The sequence below is a fragment of the Podarcis tiliguerta genome, assembly GCF_965153285.1.
Source record: "Podarcis tiliguerta genome assembly, chromosome: 4".
In the NCBI taxonomy this organism is placed as follows: domain Eukaryota; kingdom Metazoa; phylum Chordata; class Lepidosauria; order Squamata; family Lacertidae; genus Podarcis; species Podarcis tiliguerta.
The window spans coordinates 39,586,797-39,604,355 of NC_139537.1; the positions used below are offsets into that span (position 1 = coordinate 39,586,797).

At 42.8% G+C, this 17,559-nt stretch overlaps 1 protein-coding gene across 5 annotated transcripts in view; it reads left to right on the forward strand.

Annotated features, from left to right (window-relative positions):
- The window catches only part of ILDR2 (immunoglobulin like domain containing receptor 2), a 36,520-nt gene extending 23,068 nt beyond the window's left edge, over window positions 1–13,452 (forward strand). For 3 of the 5 annotated variants that reach the window (XM_083439251.1, XM_083439253.1, XM_083439254.1), the window contains 6 exons: window positions 1,882–2,028; window positions 3,828–4,007; window positions 6,212–6,325; window positions 8,800–9,010; window positions 9,980–10,723; window positions 12,371–13,452. In XM_083439251.1, the coding sequence (XP_083295377.1) occupies window positions 1,882–2,028; window positions 3,828–4,007; window positions 6,212–6,325; window positions 8,800–9,010; window positions 9,980–10,709 (1,382 nt within the window). In that variant the 3' untranslated portion in view covers window positions 10,710–10,723; window positions 12,371–13,452. The remainder of the gene's footprint in view (window positions 1–1,881; window positions 2,029–3,827; window positions 4,008–6,211; window positions 6,326–8,799; window positions 9,011–9,979; window positions 10,724–12,370) is intronic. The other 2 variants (XM_083439252.1, XM_083439255.1) reach the window with 1 other exon arrangement.
- The last annotated feature ends 4,107 nt before the right edge of the window (window positions 13,453–17,559 follow it).

The window sequence follows — 17,559 nt, forward strand, 5'->3', positions numbered from 1 at the left end:
ACATACGCTTCAGGTTACATACGCTTCAGGTTACAGACTCCGCTAACCCAGAAATAGGGCTTCAGGTTAAGAACTTTGCTTCAGGATGAGAACAGAAATCATGCTCCGGCGGCGCAGCGGCAGCGGGAGGCCCCATTAGCTAAAGTGGTGCTTCTGGTTAAGAACAGTTTCAGGTTAAGTACGGACCTCCGGAGCGAATTAAGTACTTAACCCAAGGTACCACTGTATTAAAATACAATAGTCTATTAAAAGCTTCCCTAAACAGGGCTGCCTTCAGATGTCTTCTAAAAGTCTGGGTAGTTGTTTTTCTCTTTGACATCTGGTGGGAGGGCGTTCCACAGGATGGGTGCCACTACCGAGAAGGCCCTCTGCCTGGTTCCCTGTAGCTTTGCTTCTCGCAGTGTGGGAACCACCAGAAGGCCCTCGGTGCTGGACCTCAGTGTCCGGGTAGAATGATGGGGATGGAGACGCTCCTTCAGGTTTACTGGACCGAGGCTGTTTAGGGCTTTAAAGGTCAGCACCAACACTTGGAATTGTGCTCAGAAGCGTACTGGGAACCAGTGTAGGTCTTTCAAGACAGGTGTTACGTGGTCTCGGCGGCCACTCCCAGTCACCAGTCTAGCTGCCACATTCTGTATTAGCTGCTATGTTGCATTCTACCCGCAAATTAGTGACAGTCTAGAAGCAGCTTTGGTAAGTAATTAAGTTTTTTGTTCAGCAGCGTCCTACAGCTAAAGCTACCCAGACATACATGGATAGGCGGTTTGGTAGAATTTGAGGGTTGATTGAGGGTAGAATTTGAGGGTTGATAGATTTAGGGTATTATTCAATCTACTGCTGCAATGGATACTCCAGTGTTGTTTATATAAAGCTGTTGTGTGTATCCCTATGTTGGTGTAGCTGGAGACTGCTATTACTGGGAAAATCCTAACTTGCACATACAACTGAACACAATACAACTGTACAATGCTATATGGAGGAGCTGCTATTTTCTTAAAATCACCGCCATTTACCACTTAGTCAATTGCTGTCTGTGCCTACCCATTGCTTTTTTGGCTTTTGCTATGAGAGATGGGCAAAAGCACTTTTCTTTTCTTGGGGCAGTTCAATCTTTGGATAAAGATTGAGGAGGGAGAAAGGTTGTTTTCTGCTGCTCCAGAGAAGCGGACACGGAGCAATGGATGCAAACTACAAGAAAGAAGATTCCACCTAAACATTAGGAAGAACTTCCTGACAGTAAGAGCTGTTCGACAGTGGAATTTGCTGCCAAGGAGTGTGGTGGAGTCTCCTTCTTTGGAGGTCTTTAAGCAGAGGCTTGACAACCATATGTCAGGAGTGCTCTGATGGTGTTTCCTGCTTGGCAGGGGGTTGGACTCGATGGCCCTTGTGGTCTCTTCCAACTCTATGATTCTATGATTCTATGATTCTAATTATAGCTTTATTTGGGTCTCTAGGTAAACATTAGGTATAATGGAAGCAATCTATAGATCATAGCATAGGTGCCGACTCCTAGGGGCCGAGGCAGTTTTTTATGAAGGGGCTGGGCGCCCGCCCCATTCTGCACTTTTGGTGATGTTTTCGTGACGTTTTCGGGTCATTTCCAGATTCTGTATGATGCGTATGTGCGTGGTTGCGTACTTATTGAACGTGCATAAATAGGGGGTTGCCTGTATGGAGTGGAAAATATTGAAGGTGGCCTTTCCTTCTAAGCATTAATAGATGTTTTCATTTATCAAATTCAATTGATTTACATGTCCTTTAGTATTCCCCAAAGACATGCATTCCGAGGTTTTTGTAAACACACACACACACTGAATTAATCTAGTCTTAACTGGCTAACGGTCCTAACATTTTGACACATTTGTGTCTCTCTCTTTCTAGAGTGGGTGTTTGTGGGCTTGGTGATCCTGGGGGTCTTCCTCTTCTTCCTCCTGGTTGGGATCTGCTGGTGCCAGTGCTGTCCTCATAGCTGCTGTTGCTACGTCCGCTGCCCCTGCTGCCCAGATACCTGCTGCTGTCCACGGGCACGTGAGTGACTTGTTCACAATGTGGACGAAATTGTGAAGCACTTTTTCATGTAGATACACCATCTTCCTTGCCATATTCATTGCTAAAATGATATTTCTCCTCCTGTGCTTCTCACAGAACTGAAGGATCCAGCTGTCAGCCCTAAAGTATTGTTGCTCATTAAAATCAGGCTGACGAATTGCCTTGGGAACTGAGAAGCCAAACGTGTATTGGTTGACCTTTCACAGAGCAGAGTTTCATATGGATGTCAATCATCCATGGGGTGACTGCAAAATAGATTGGCTCTAATCCAGCCGCAGATATGTTCAACTTGTGGGCTCTGGGTGGAGTTGAGCAGCTAGTTCTTATGAGGCTTTAAAACACCCTTTGAACAGCCCCTTGGAAAGAGGATTATCAGTATTCCTTCCTGCTAGCCTTTTGAAAAATCCATGAAGGCCTATCTATTTGTTCAGGCTTTCACTGGTTTGGATGAGAGGAGTATGTATCTGTATAGGGTTGGGCTCTATAGTAGAGCACCTGCTTTTCATGCAAAATGTCCCAGGTTCAAACTGGCACACCCAAGTAGGACTGGGAAAGAACCCTTTCTTAAATCCTATAGAGCTGCTGTCAGTTAGTGTAGACAATACTGAACTAGATGGACCAATGATCCAACTCGGTATAAGGCAGCTTCCTTGGGTCTCTTGCATCCAATGGTGGCTTTCCATCAGTAGTAAGCAAATACACCTGTGCAAACTGGGGCACTCAATTTTGGTCTTATCTTCTACTGCAGCTGCTTCTTCCTTCTGGGAAACACCTCATGAGGGTTGGTGAACCCTCTGAACAGAAGGAAAATAATGTGGAGAGATACAGTAGATAGGGGGATTTTCAAAAGCCAGCAATGGAATCAACCCATTGTTTTTACTGTTAACTTTGAAAAGGTGGGTTGGTGTTTTTTTTAAAGCATGACTGCATAATTACTGATGAATTTTGATGTCTCCTTGATGTTTGTGAGTGACTTCAGTCAACAGCAGAAGCCAAATGAACATATGTTAAATAAATCTAAAGATGGACCAGTCAGCTGAGTGGTGACTGGATGTCCATAGCAATGCAGATGTAAATGAGCAGCCAGGTGTGCATCTTAAATCCATCTGGTGGCATGCACAGAAGCTTTCTTCCACACACAGATCTTGCTGGATCAGGGTGACTGTGTGGAAAGAAATATCAGTCACATGAATGCTCAGTGCACACCTGTGTCTGCTGTGAGAAGCCAAATCCCATTCTGATATAAGTTGGAATCTTTGGCCAACTAGTTGCAGGCTTTTAATACATGCTTGAGGCTTCCAGTAGTATTAAAGGTGAACTGCTATGACGCTATAAGATAAATTAAACAGAATCTATTTACATGGTGAATGCTCTTTGCTAATTAGGCTTCTGGGTAATTTCCCTCAAATTTCATTTAGGTTCTGCATTTGTTTACTCAGTGGTTTAATTATTTTTAATTAACCCCCTTTTAAAATAAACAAATCCTCTGATTATTTTGCAGAAATATGCTTGATAGAAAGTCTTGTTATGACCTGAACCTGATTTTGCTGCTGAAGATATATAGACCGTAGTATCTCTGAAACATGAAAACATTTCTGATGACACTTGCTGAGCTTGTTTGTTTAAAATGGGTTCAGTATCATCTCATTTAAAAGACCTTGGAAGAATCAATTGGCTTCTGCAATTTCTGTTGCTAAAATCAAGAGCAGTTACAAACTGTTAAATGGGAAGCACTACAGGGTGAATGCTTCGTTTTTAATTATTATCTTTTTTTCCAGTGTATGAAGCAGGAAAGGCTGCGAAGGCTGGATACCCTTCAACCGTTACATCAATCCCTGGGCCTTATTATATTCCCTCTGTCCACTCTGCAACTGGAGTCCCATCTCATGCTGTCCTGATGGAGAAGTCACACCTTCCTCCCTTGGCAGCAAGTGAATCCAGCACAGGAGGACAAAGTGGTAATCTGGATGCTTTCTGGGTCTTTGTCAGAATATATCAGCAGGGCCCTCAAATGAAGCAGAATGGGAGGGAAATGTATACAAGTGTATTCACATGGAATTAAATTAACAAAACCAAGGGATATCCTCATTCTAACTAGGAAAGTTTCGAGATTAGGAAAGGGTGACTTTTCCTGAAGAATAAGGTACAAACTTCTTTGTATGTTTTTTGATGGACAGTTGTAGATCAAAATTAAGAAATGTGCGAGTTTGCACAATCATGCAAAGTAAAAACACAAATCCTTTTTGCACCTCTGCTTCATCTCTACCACTCATGAGCAAAAATTTATGGTATTATATATATTTTCCCACCACATATTTTGCCTGGAATTTTTAAGAAGAAAACCATGCCCCATTTCAAGTGTTCAGTGTGGTGGCAGCATGCCCAGTGCATATTTCCATGTGCTTTCGGTTATGTCACACATGCCTTGAATCAGTACTGATCTATGATTAAGAGAGAGAGAAAAACTTTGTGCAATCCTATGGACATTAGTCAGGAGCAAGTTCTATTGAACACAGTGGAACGTGCTTAGGATAGCGCTACATGCCTTTTTGCTTATCAGTGATAGGCAGCCGAAGAAAATGGCAGGTGTTCTTTATCAACAGTCCTGTGCAATACTTTAGCATCAAATGCTTATACTACTAGCTTTTGAAACGGCATGTGGCATTTTGGAAGGAAGAATCTAATTGGTAAAAGCAGCACTGCACTGAGATGACATTCTTGAAAAAGCAATTGATGACCAAATGCTGGCAATAAAGCTCATGTGCCCTTGTACTAGTGTACTGACCTTTTGAGGGATCATTGGAAAAGTCATTGGAAAAAAGGGTTTAAATAATCTGTGCATTTCTGCTCTCCTCCACTCAAAATAAGAATGGATGAGTTAAGGGGAACTGTTAAAACATTCTTTCATTATTAACAAAAAGATCTGGAGCAGATTCAGGAGTGATAAATCAGTATTTGACCAACAGCAGAATTATATTGAACTGAAAAATATCATAAACAACCCATCATGTTCGACCACAGTTGTGTGTGTGTGTGTGTGTGTGCTTTAAATGTCACTGCACAGAAATGGCTGTACCACACTAGGATGCTCAGTCGACACATACTTTGAAAAACAAACAAACAACCCACTGCATTTTTCATTTCATTGTTATTGGACATGGTGTGGGGTCTGCTTCTCTGAAACTACTTTAAATTGGTTGCATACATTATAAAGCACGGCTAAATCCTTCCCACCCTCTCACTTCTCAGGTACCAGGCATGGGCAATTGTTATAAATACTGTTGCATGGGTTGCTATAATCATCTCTGATTTATATGGAATAGCTAATGGAATCAAATCCTGACTGAATGACTCACAAGAACTTTACTGACCACACTAGACATTTCTTTAAGGCTGCAAATATGTTGCACTTACTTGGGAGTAAGTCCCATTAAGCTCATTTTTTTATTTTAGGAGTGTCTTCCTTAATTGTTTGGGATCAGTCAACAGATCTAAACTCACTCTGATATTAATATCTACATTCCACAAAATAGGGTATAAAGTTTTCCTACTACACAGCTGCAATTGGGGGGGGGGGAGGATGACTAATTTCCCTGTCAATTACAGAAATTATGCAAGCTACCCAAATAGATATCCAAAGGCCAAAATAACCTCTGGGACTACAAGAGATGATGACTGTATAATGCCACTCTAATTTCCACCAAGGTCACTAGCAGTTAAAAAGTCACTTTCATTAATGGATAAGATGAATAAAGTTTATCGTAATAATAAAGAGACATTCATATTGGAAGAAGCACCACATCATAGACAGTCTTGTTGGGAAGAGGCAATAAACACAATGTTTGAGGAAACTGGCATTCACTGCTGTTATTCAAATTAGGCATGATCCCACACTTTATATTTCCATATTTTAAAGGTCCACTTATTTCAGTGCCAGAGAAGAATGTGTTGACTTTTCCACTGAAATCTTCAGGGTTTGGAAGTGTGTAATTGTTCGTGAATTTCCCTATGGCTTTTGAGTTAACGAACACATAAGATTCTGTTCTCCCCTGCAATCAGGAACTAGTTAGGCATTCTGATTTGATTCTTAGTTTAGGAGGACTTGAAAGTTATTTTTTGGAAAGAATTCATACTGACCAGTTATTTACTACTTCTCCAATAGTGCGGAAAGGCTACCGAATCCAGGCTGACAAAGAGAGAGATTCTATGAAGGTGCTGTACTATGTCGAGAAAGAATTGGCTCAGTTTGACCCATCGAGGAGGATGCGAGAGAGATGTAAGAGATGGAACTTGTTCAGCTATTTCTAGTAAAACCCAACAATGTTTCATTCAAAATAGAATGGAATGTTAATGCAGAAGACTGGGCTACTGACAGGATGCAAAGTAACATGTTTCTTCAACAAGGCATCCACCTTTCTTAATTGCACCACATGCACATTCATCTCCCTCCCTGCCATTTTTTTTTAAGTTGGAAACAGTTTTTAAAATATTGGAAAAAAGTGCTTCAGGAAAGGGGTGGAATGTGAGTTAGTAATGCCATCAGTTTCCACCAACCAGCAGGGTGAACAATTGCCTTCTGCTGTAAAGACACAGAAATGGTTTCTTCTGAGTTCAGTCCGGGAGAGAAAAACACAGTGAGTGCATTTCCACATAGGGCTCACTCCCACATTATGTATGTCTGTACACATCCATCATTTCTAGCAAAAGACGGCAGGAAATAAATTGCTACACACTGAGGTGGTCCAAGTCACTGACTCATCAAGTCCATTCAGATACGTCTAATACAGTTGTTTTTTTTTTAAAAAACCAACCGATAAAAATGCTGCCCTCTATTTTTAGCATACACATTCAATAGATTCAGCCCATTAGTGCCACTTGGTCCTGGCTGTCAGAGATACACAAGCGGCCTCAATCACTTGACAGACTCAAGGAATGACTTTAATCACAGCTTTGAGGGAAAAAACTAAAAAATTACATGCTGTACTCAAGCAGTCATCACTGAACATGCTGCCATTTCCACCCACAAGAAATACTATAAAAAGGTTTCCTCCAGATTGGGATGCCTAGGATCCAGATGTCAGTATGTGCAGTGGGTTAGGCAATGGGGGTGATGGGAGGGAAAGAGCGTGTCATTTTAAAAAGCTAAGTTTGGTGAATCACACAGAGCCGGTCTATCTCCCACTCCAGAAAGAGTGAGACAGAATGCATATAATTCTGACACACAGTAGGGTGCTTCTCCTATGTTTTATTGCTATGGAGGAGTACCTGTGAAAAAATGCATATGGAAATCTTTATGAGCAATACAATGTTTACATTGGTTTTGTTTTAAGAATCCAAAAAAACTACTTGGCTGCACTCAGGGGCTGGAACATGTCCTGTTGATTCCCTGTACATTATTCCTTTTGAGCAGCAGACCCTCACGCCAAGTTAGAAATGCTTTTCCAAGACCTTCTTACTTTCTTACTGTTGATGGTGAGAGACAGTACTATATCTCTCACTGACACATAGAGGTAGCCTTGTGGTTCTTTGGATCTGTAAGGGAGCAGGTGGCACTGTGGTCTAAGCCACTGAGCCTCTTGGGCTTGCTGATTGGAAGGTCGGCAGTTCGAATCCGTGTGACGGGGTGAGCTCCCATTGCTGTATACCAGCTTCTGCCAATCTAGCAGTTCGAAAGCACGCTAGTGCGAGTAGATAAATAGGTACTGCTGCGGCGAGAAGGTAAATGGCGTTGCTCGTGTCACGGTCCTCCATGTGCCAGTAGCAGTTTAGTCCTGCTGGTCTGTACACAAACACTGGCTCCCTTGGCCTGAAAAGCGAGATTTGCTCCATAACCCCATAGTCGCCTTTGACTGGACTTAACCATCCAGGGGTCCTTTCCCTTTCCCTTTCCCTTTTTGCCTTCTTTGGATCCACTTTTTTCTCATGTTTTCCTGAATTGGTGCTTTTACAAGTGCCATTTAATGTTTGTTCTGTAGTCTGTCTTGTTCTGTGGCAGCACTTATGCTTTGGAACTGCCCGCCTATTAGGCAGATGCCCTCACTATACTGTTTTAGATTACAGCTTTTTAGTGCCTTTATTTCAGCAAACCTACCCAGAAATGAAATATAATTTAGTCATGTATCCTCATTTTTTTAAATTGCAGATTTTATCTGTGTAGCATTGATAATTATTGTATGTGCACTGCTTTGATTTTTTTTATTGGTTTATATTTTTTAATTAAAAAAGGGTAAAGGAAAAACAGTTTTAGCATAGCTTTTGATAACTAAATCCACATTTCTGATAAGGTTGGTTTAACAGGGACAAGTCTTACTCCACCACTATTATTATTATTATTATTATTATTATTTTATTTATTGAATTTATATACAGGCCTATACCTGGGGGTCTCAGGGCGGTTCACAGAATAAAATCAAAATATAAAACCACACAAATACATAATAAAAATAAAACCAACAACCCAATAGCCCCTTCACCATTTTTATAGTTCTCTCTCTCACATACACACAATGTTTATTTTCATAAAAGAAAAAATTCTACAGGTAATCATCCATCCAGAAAGGATGGATCTGTTATACAGTATTTAGATATTCTATACAACATCTAGTGTTTCTTGAGGAATTAATTCTGTTCCGGTATGTGAAGGCTCTCCAACAATCCATGAGTGTTAGATTGCTATTTTTCCCAATGTCTTCTGAGTTATTTTTATCATCTCCATGGTTTCCAGCATTTCTGTGCCTTCTTTCATCCCAGACAATAACACAATCTCAGAGCTCAGCTCCTTGCATGAGGAAGATGCCAACTTCCGCCAATCTTACCGCCAGGTGCGCAGGAAGCCGCTTCCCCCTTCAGGAGACATGGATGGTGATGCAGAATACTGGGCAGGAGTCATCAGTGGAGGTGGCACATCCAGGCCACAGACATGCTCTGATTATAGGGCAGAGAGGGGCAGCCTGAGGCTCAGGTGAGTGCAGCTCCTGGGAGAAGGGGAGAAAAGGAAGGGAGGGAGAATGCCTTTTGCTTTCCTGATTTCCCTCCTTTTTCTTTCTAATTATTGCGGTCCAAATTTTTTAGGAGTAGGTGCTTGAATGACAATGAAAAGAGTAAGAGTTAAAAGTGACCAAGATGGTGAGGGGCTTTGAGAAAAATTCCTGTGAATAAAGGTTGGAGGACCCGGGTGTGTTTACGTCCAGAGAAGAGATTAATATAAAAGGTGATTGAAAATGTCCTTCAATCAGCAGGGAGCCCTGGTTGATGCTGTTGCCGCTGGATGTTGCCTTGTTGGTGCTGACCCACAGCAGGGCCTTCTTAGTAGTGGTTTCCCATTTGTGGAAATTCCTTTATTTATTTATTTATTTATTTTCTTTCTTTCTTTCTTTCTATCTATCCCAATTTTCTCCCAGCATGAATTAAAACAAACCAGGGAAGGCCCTCCCTGGTGAAGTTTCTCTCTCTTTCCCCACTCCCTCATTATAAACATTGAAGAGGAATTTTTGAAAATGCTGTTCACCCAAACACCTGACAGGTGAAAGATCCTATTCGCAACAACCTTGGAATTATTAGTTGTTGTGAGGTTATATGACTGTTTTTACATGCTTTAAAATAGTCTTCATTGTTCTTAAATGTTTTAAATAGGTTTTACTTTATTTTCATTGTATTCTTTTTGCTACTCCGTTGTTTGTTCTCCTAAGCTCCTTTGGGAGAAAGGGTGGGATAGCAATTCTATATATATACATGTGTGTGTGTGTGTGTGTGTGTGTGTGTGTGTGTGTCCTTTGCTAGGGAGAAGGATATTAGGCTGCTGGCATATGTCATTCAGGTGCTTTGCTTGGGGTTTATTGCTTGCTCACCCTAGGCGAGCAGGCAAGTCCAGTTACAAGACTGGCTTACTGATTTGAAACAAAAAACACGAACCATTTCCCGTCTCTTTCAGCCAGCAGAGATGCAAGTCAGAAATGCTCTCAAGGAAGAGTTTCTCCATGGGAGTGCCGGCTGTTTCCATGGATGAACTTGCAGCCTTCGCTGAGTCCTACAGTCAGCACGTCTGTCGGACAGAAGGCCCTCAGGAGCCCCGGCGCTTTGAGCGGACAGGATCCAGAGGACCACGTGGAGGTGCAGTGCAACACCCAGAAAACTCATCCGATGAGTATTATGGCAAGCACAGGGCAGGAAACCGTGAGCCGTTGACAGATTCGGATCGGGGCTGGACGTATAGCCCACCCAGGAGACGTGCCCACGAAGAGAAACACTTGCCTAGGCTAGTGTGTCGGACACCGGGAGGGAGTCAGAAGTATGACCACTCCTACCTTACCAGTGCCCTTGAGAGGAAATCACGAAGCTATGATGAAGGTGGTGATCATGGCGGGACACCTTCAAAGTTTAGCTCGCAATCCAGCCAGAGAGGAGGGACATACTATGCTTGGTCGCCACCATCCACTTACAAACCAGGGCAGCAGCAGCAGCAGCAGCAGCAACAACAACAACCTCCACAGCAAGAGGAAGGGGAAGACACTCTGCCGCCATACAGCGAAAGGGAGTTGAGCCGAGGCCCTTCATACAGAAGCAGAGAACAACCAAGCCTGAATAACTCAGATAAGAAAAGGAAGAAAGAACCCAAGAAAACAGTGAGGCCATGTCTGACACTCCTGATCCAAATGGGCTGAGCAAGAATCACCAGGCAGGGTGGCTAGGTTCTGGGCTGATGGGGCAACAACTTAGGGCCGCTTCGTAGTCAATGTTTTTGTACTCGGGTTCTGTTACTCAAGTTGCATCTGGGGAAAGATCTCAGCCCTGCTTGCACAGCTGTTGCAGGGGGAGCCTGAAAATGGTGGCCACTTTCATGTTTCAGTCTTAGGCCTTGGAATCTGAGTACAAAATGCATTATAAAAAAATCTGCCTTGATTCAGAGAACTGAGGAGTACAAAGAGGAATATCTTGAGCAGAAGGTGGCAGGTTAGGGGTTGATAATAAGAAAGGAAGCAAAATAATCTAATTTTAGTAAATCGTAAATGAATTCTGGGTCACTGATGATGGGTGAAAGCAATAGTTGCTTGATTTGATCCTAGTGACCTGAGCAGAAATGCACTTCTTTTAAAAGTTTCCAAAGTTCAGAGTCTACACAACATTTGGAAGTGGCATCTGTTCACCTTATTTTTTGAGCAATTGGAACAGTTAACTATCTGTCTACTGGTGTTGTTGGATGGGAAAGTTGAAAACCTATATATTTCCTTCTTAATAACTTGTTGCTTACAACTTGTTGAGTAGTTAAAAGTGTATTTGCACTAGCTGATAATTCACTGATGTGCCAAATTAATTTAGAAGGCTGCCTGGTGCAGTTTGTGACTGACTGGTCAGAAAATTGCCCACTGATCACTCAGTAAAGGAAGCACATTCATGTCAGCTCTGGCCATAAAGAAGTACTGAGAGCACACATGCATAACTAGAGAATTACTGATCTGAGGAAGATCAGTTAGTGCAATCATGTTGGCTTGGGTGATGGAGAAAGGAAGGTCCAAGTGCCATCTGGCAGCTTACAAGGAGCTGCTGTGACCCTTGTACTTGTGGTGAGATTTCTGGTTTTTATCTAGATTCATCCAGACTTCCCTTTGTGCCACGTTTCTGGGTACAGGTCCTGGCTGTCCAGGTCGAGTGGTTTTTCTTTTGACCCAGTGCTTTCCCCAGAACAACTTGTGTTTTACAACTGAATTGAAGCAAATGGCAATCAGGATTTTTGGAGATTGCCGTTTGTGTCAATTCAGTGGTAAATGTGGATTTTCCCAGGGAAAGCACTGCGACACCGCCCCCCCCCCCCAAAAAAAACCCCCACACCACTCGGACACAGAGCTTTAAAGTGTGGACCTGTGCATGGAAAGTACAGCACAAAAGGAAATCTGGATGAGCAGTTAATTTTGAATATAGAAAATGCCACAAAAAGCCTTCCTGAAGCAGGTTGTGTGGAGTCTTGAGAAACTGCACTCTGAGCTCATGATGAAGCACTTAAATGAACAATTACCCTGGACATGGTTTGAACCAGGAATGAAAACAAGGGGTCTTCCAGCAGGCTTTCAGAAGGTACGAATCGGCCCCTTCATATTGAGGCTGTGAGATTGGTGGGCAGGTGGTTAAAGATAGAAAGATTTGATAAATGCCACCATAAAGCTAGTTAGCATGTAGGGAAGCTCCACTGTAAGAGGCCACTTAAAGCTTCTGAAAGCAGAAGCCAAGCACCCAATATTTGTTCCCTGCTGAGGATACATTTTTTTCTTCATGTTATGAGAGATGTGGTTTAGTGTTTAACAGTGTTTGCCTCTCTTTCCCCCCTCAGAATGAGTTCCCAACAAGGATGTCCCTCGTGGTGTGATGCTGTTGTAGAAGAGTTGTGTTAATGGACTTGGAAAACAGAAACAGTGATACTGCTGAGTCACACAGGCTTCCAAGATGTGTGTTCTCACCTGATAATATTCAGACTCTTGTCTGTTTCATCATGTGAATAGAGATCCTGTGCAGAAGCTAGTTCCAACCAGTTGCTCTCATCCAGTCAACCCCTTGGAAGGGGGAAGCTCAGTTGACAAGGAAATGAAACATGGAGAAGATTTCTTTTGCCAAGCTCATCTTCTGATCTCCCAGCAAAGATTGTGTCTCCATATTTTTATCCTCAGTCATCTTTGAACTCACAGTATTATGGGAGCTGCTTTCTTGTATGATATATATTCCTTCCCCGATATGACTGACTTCTCACTTGTACTGCTCTGCATTCTAGATTTGACAGGGAAAGTTGCCACAGGTTCAAGGGGCTCTCACCATTTGCTCTTTCTTCCCATGCTGAGACTTCTTGAAAAGGCATTTTCAAGAAATACTGCAAAATCAATTCTACACCCATCTGGAAATGATCCCAAACTGAGAACTGGGGCACTGCACTAAGGAGGACAGGGTAATATTGAGGAGTTCCTGTAAAAAAAAAGTTTTAATGTCCTTCTCATTCAGGAATGGGAGCCACCAGTGAGATTAATGTTTTGTTTTGAAAGTGAAACTTAGTAGATTTTGCTGTAATGAGAATGTGCCATGTTATTTCACTGTTGTCTGATATGATGTATCAGCATTGCCTTACAGTTGAACTATAGCCATAAAAGGCTTCAGCTAGTTCTGCTGATTGGTCCTTTCGTAAGCAGAGCTCAAGCTTGGGTTCTGCTGACAATGATTTTTTTTCTTAATAAAGCCAACTAGTAGACAACAACAGACCTAGAATGAGAAAATCAGGGTGCAAAAGAGGGGAAAATAGCCATTGCTTTTATACTTCTACAAGGACCAATATTGCTCCTTTTCTGGTAATTGGCTGCGGCCATTCAATAAGGCAACAGAAAATTTGAACAATAAATAGATTGGGTGAAACACCAGCTTTGAAAGTTACTTCATTGTTCACATTTTGTTCTTCTAAAGCATCAATAGCCCAAGAATCTGCCACAATGCTGGGAAGGCAGATCTAGTTCAGAAGTGGCACATGATCCTCAAGAACTTGTTTTATGCTTGGGCTAAGTAGTCAAAATTGAGTGTGATGTCTGACTGCTGTAACCATTGCCTGGGGTCTAGCACTTCTGAGGAAGCAGTGAAGCCAAAACTGAACTGGGTATTTCATACTTCCTTGAAGCTGGCCAGTCCCAAGTGGCATTGCTCAGGCCAGCAGCAGCATGAAAAGGAATACTTAAAAATTAGGAACTGTTGGCAGGCTGCCACTGTCTGAGAACACTTGGTCTGCTTCCTGCAAACAAATATTCCCACCTGCGACCCCTTTTTAGTGGACTACAACCTTAGTTTAAGCGACTACAATAAGAGGCAGGAAAGGCAGGTTAGTCAACAATTAAGTCTGGGAGTATTTGGGAGGTTCCTTTGGTTGCATTTTATGTTTCTGGTGCTATCATTCTAGCCTTAGGGCATAGGCTGAAAGCACACAATATAGGAACCTTGCTGAAGCTAAATAGGTCTGGGTCTGTTCAGTGCTTTAATAAGATATTACCATTTAAAACCTATGTATGTATGCTGTTTGGAAAGTGCTTGTGGATGCTGTTTTGAAAGTGCTTGTGGAAGGAAGGCAGAATATCTAAAACAAATATATAAAATACATTTGTTGTTTCTGTTCCAGCAGCTTCTCAATCCTGCCAAAACCCAATGTTACAAAAATAGCTGGGCTATTTGTGCAGGCTCCTGAAGAGCCTGCTCACAACACAGTTGTGTGCTGCCACTTCTATTCCTGACTGAGCTCTTGTCCTCTTTTTTTGTGCCACAGATTGATTTAGTTTTGTCATAAACTGATAGAATATGTGGGGTATGGCAGATCCTGCCATGTTGCAGGCGATCACATTTCACGTTAATTGCAACACTATGCTTACAATGTTCACAAGAAAGACGTTTCAGGGGGCGGGGAGAGTATTTATCCAATACTGCAACAAATGCCTTAGGTATGTTAGCTAATATTCTATCCAGTGACCACGAGAAGCTTTTTGCATCCTGTGTAGCTTTGACGATCACACACACAGTTGGAATACATTCTTGAGATAACAACACCATCTTGTGGACATGAGGCATCTTAACATTGCTTCTAGCATGACGGACAGAGTATTCAGGTTGTAATCCTAAGTCTGCTTACTTAAGAGTAAATTGCATTGAAATCAATACGGCATTCCTATAAGTAAATATATAGTTTGGATCACGCCAGCATTTTTCATTGCTTTTTAGAGGGGCAGCTGTAAAATAAGTTACCTTTTCCTGACATTTGTTGCTTAGAAACGCTAACCATGGCTCTGAAGATTGGTGTAAGTGCTGGGGAAATTGCTACATGCGTCTAGAGTGGCTTAAAAGCCAGTACCGGACAATGCAGTGCAGAGGCATTTTGTCCTAGGGTTGAGCTAAATTACTACTATGGTAGTTTTAGAAAGAATTCCCAGGTGAAAAATAAGGGGCATTGATATCCAGTGTTTGTGATGTGGATAGGGGTCTTGCCCACCTCCCGCCTTCCTTCCCTGTTTCTCTTGGTGCTTGAAAGCCTTTATCACAGAACCTTTAGAAATTGATTGAGAGACCTAAATTACGAACACACATTGAATGAAGTCTGTAGCCTTTCTCACTGATCCTGAACTCACGGTAAGGTGCAAGTCAGTGGGTGCGATGCCAGTCCATCTCTACACATTGCAGGAGAAGACATGAATGAAAAGGCCTTCTGTCTCGAAGCCATAATTCTCTTATCAAATGGAAACCCAGTTATGGTTTCCTCAGGGGCTTGCCGCTTTGCGTAGAAGGCATTTCGGCAAGCTACCACCGAGGGCTGCGGCGAGAAGTGCCCCTTCAGCCATTCCATTATTGTTTTGTGAGAAACAGCAGTGACGTCTTCTGGTGCAAGGAGAGCCTGGGCAATTTCGAATGCCTCCTCTTCGCAGACGCTGAGGAATGTTGCCCTCTTCTTGGCGTCATTGGTGACCTCTTTAGCTTCTAGGAGGAAGTTGAAACGGGTGGCGTACCTTCCCAGTCTCCTGATGCTGGGTTGAACGGCAAGAAGCTGCTGTCGGTTGCCGTTCTGAGTTCCTTGGGTCCCGGAGCTGAAGCCTGGATACACGGTGCGAGGCAGCGGTGTGGCAGGCAGTGGTGCTGCAGTGCTGTGTGTGGCAGTCAGCTCAGCGGAATCCTACCTTCGTCGCCAGTGAAACATACTTGGAGTCGAGTGTGAATTTCATGCTCTTTATTCAGCTCATAGTAGCAATGAATGAATCTTTTCCTCAAAACATAGCTACAGGTATTTATACATTATTTACACAATGGGCCCTGTGTGATTGGCTAATTCCGGGCTGCTCCTGTAGGCCAATCAGGTTGCAGATTTACCTCCTCCAGAAGCCTGATTGGCTGCTCCTGCAGGCCAATCAGAACCCTGATTCACTTTTACCTGGAGCTGGATTGGGTGGCTCCTGCGGACCAATCAGATTGCTGCATTCTGGATCCTATTGTTCTAGGATTCAGCTCAGTACATAACAGCTTTACAGTGGTACCTCGGGTTACATACACTGCAGGTTACATACGCTTCAGGTTACAGACTCCGTTAACCCAGAAATATTACCTTTGCTTCAGGATGAGAACAGAAATTGTGCTCTGGCGGCAGCAGGAGGCCCCATTAGCTAAAGTGGTGCTTCAGATTAAGAACCGTTTCAGGTTAAGAACGGACCTCTGGAACGAATTAAGTACTTAACCCGAGGTACCACTGTACTTCAAAGAGTTTTGCTAAGTAGTTATAATGCATTCCCCCGCCCCCGTACTGTTATTTACAATATTAAGAGCAACCCTGGTGATGAGCTTCACCTTCATTTTTCTATTCCATGCCACAGCTTTAGAACTTAGCACATTAGCATGAAGAAACAAACCCAGCTGATCAGTATGGTGAGTCTGCCTGACCTGCTGTTTCTTCCCAGTGTTAGTCCACCTGTTTTCTTCTGCAAGCAAGGTTTCAGATCACAGATGTGCTATGTTCAGTCATATCTCAGCATATTGCAGAACTGGAGTGCTACATGCAGTTTTAACAGCAGAGATTGATCTGGCTGCCGCATTCTGAACTAATTGCACAGCTTTCAAAGGCAGTCACATAGAGGACATCACATTACTCCAGTTGGTAAATTAGCAGGGCATGGCCCCAACAGTATGCAGGACCCTCTGTTCCAGAAAAGGGTACAGATGGTATATCAGTCAAAGCTGATAAAACTGCCTTGACTTGCTCACCCATGAGGCCTAGATCCAGGAATGTTCACAAGCTACAAACTCGATCTATTTAGTGGTGGTGGAGGAGTCATTCAACACAGGCATTTCCATCCCTTTATAGGTATTTAGGCTACCCAGCATGATCAACTCCACCTTGTGTGGATTATGTTTCAGTTCTAGTTTTTGTATACTTGCCCACCACCAAAGGGCATTTGTCATTCAGATTTAATTATGTCAAGCATAGTGTTTCTGATGTCGCAGAAGCTTGGGCTGCAACCAGAAACATTTCCTGCATCATCACACATATATGAATGTTCTCCTGTATGAATTCTCTGGCATTTAATGAGGCTGGAATACCCACTGAGGTATAGCTGGTTGCAGCTATAGGGTTTCTCACCAGTGTGGGTTCTTCTATGGTTAATGAGATATGAGCCCTGCTCAAAGCTTTCCCCACACTCCACACACATTTAGGGCTTTTTCCCCACTGTGGATCCATTGGTGATGAGTGACATGAGATGGTTGGCTGAAGCTCTTCCCACATTCTGGACACTTTTATGGCTTCTCTCCTGTGTGCATCCTTTGCTACAGGCGGAGCTGGCACTGATTATTTTTCCACATGTTGCACATGCATGTATTCTCCAATGTTTGGTAAGATTGCATCTCTGATTGAAGCTATGCCCACACTCATGACACATGGTTTCTGTCCAGTGTGAATTCTCAGGGGCCGAGTGAGATGTGAGCTCTCAGTACACTTAAAGAGCTTTTCTCCAGAGTGCTTCCTCC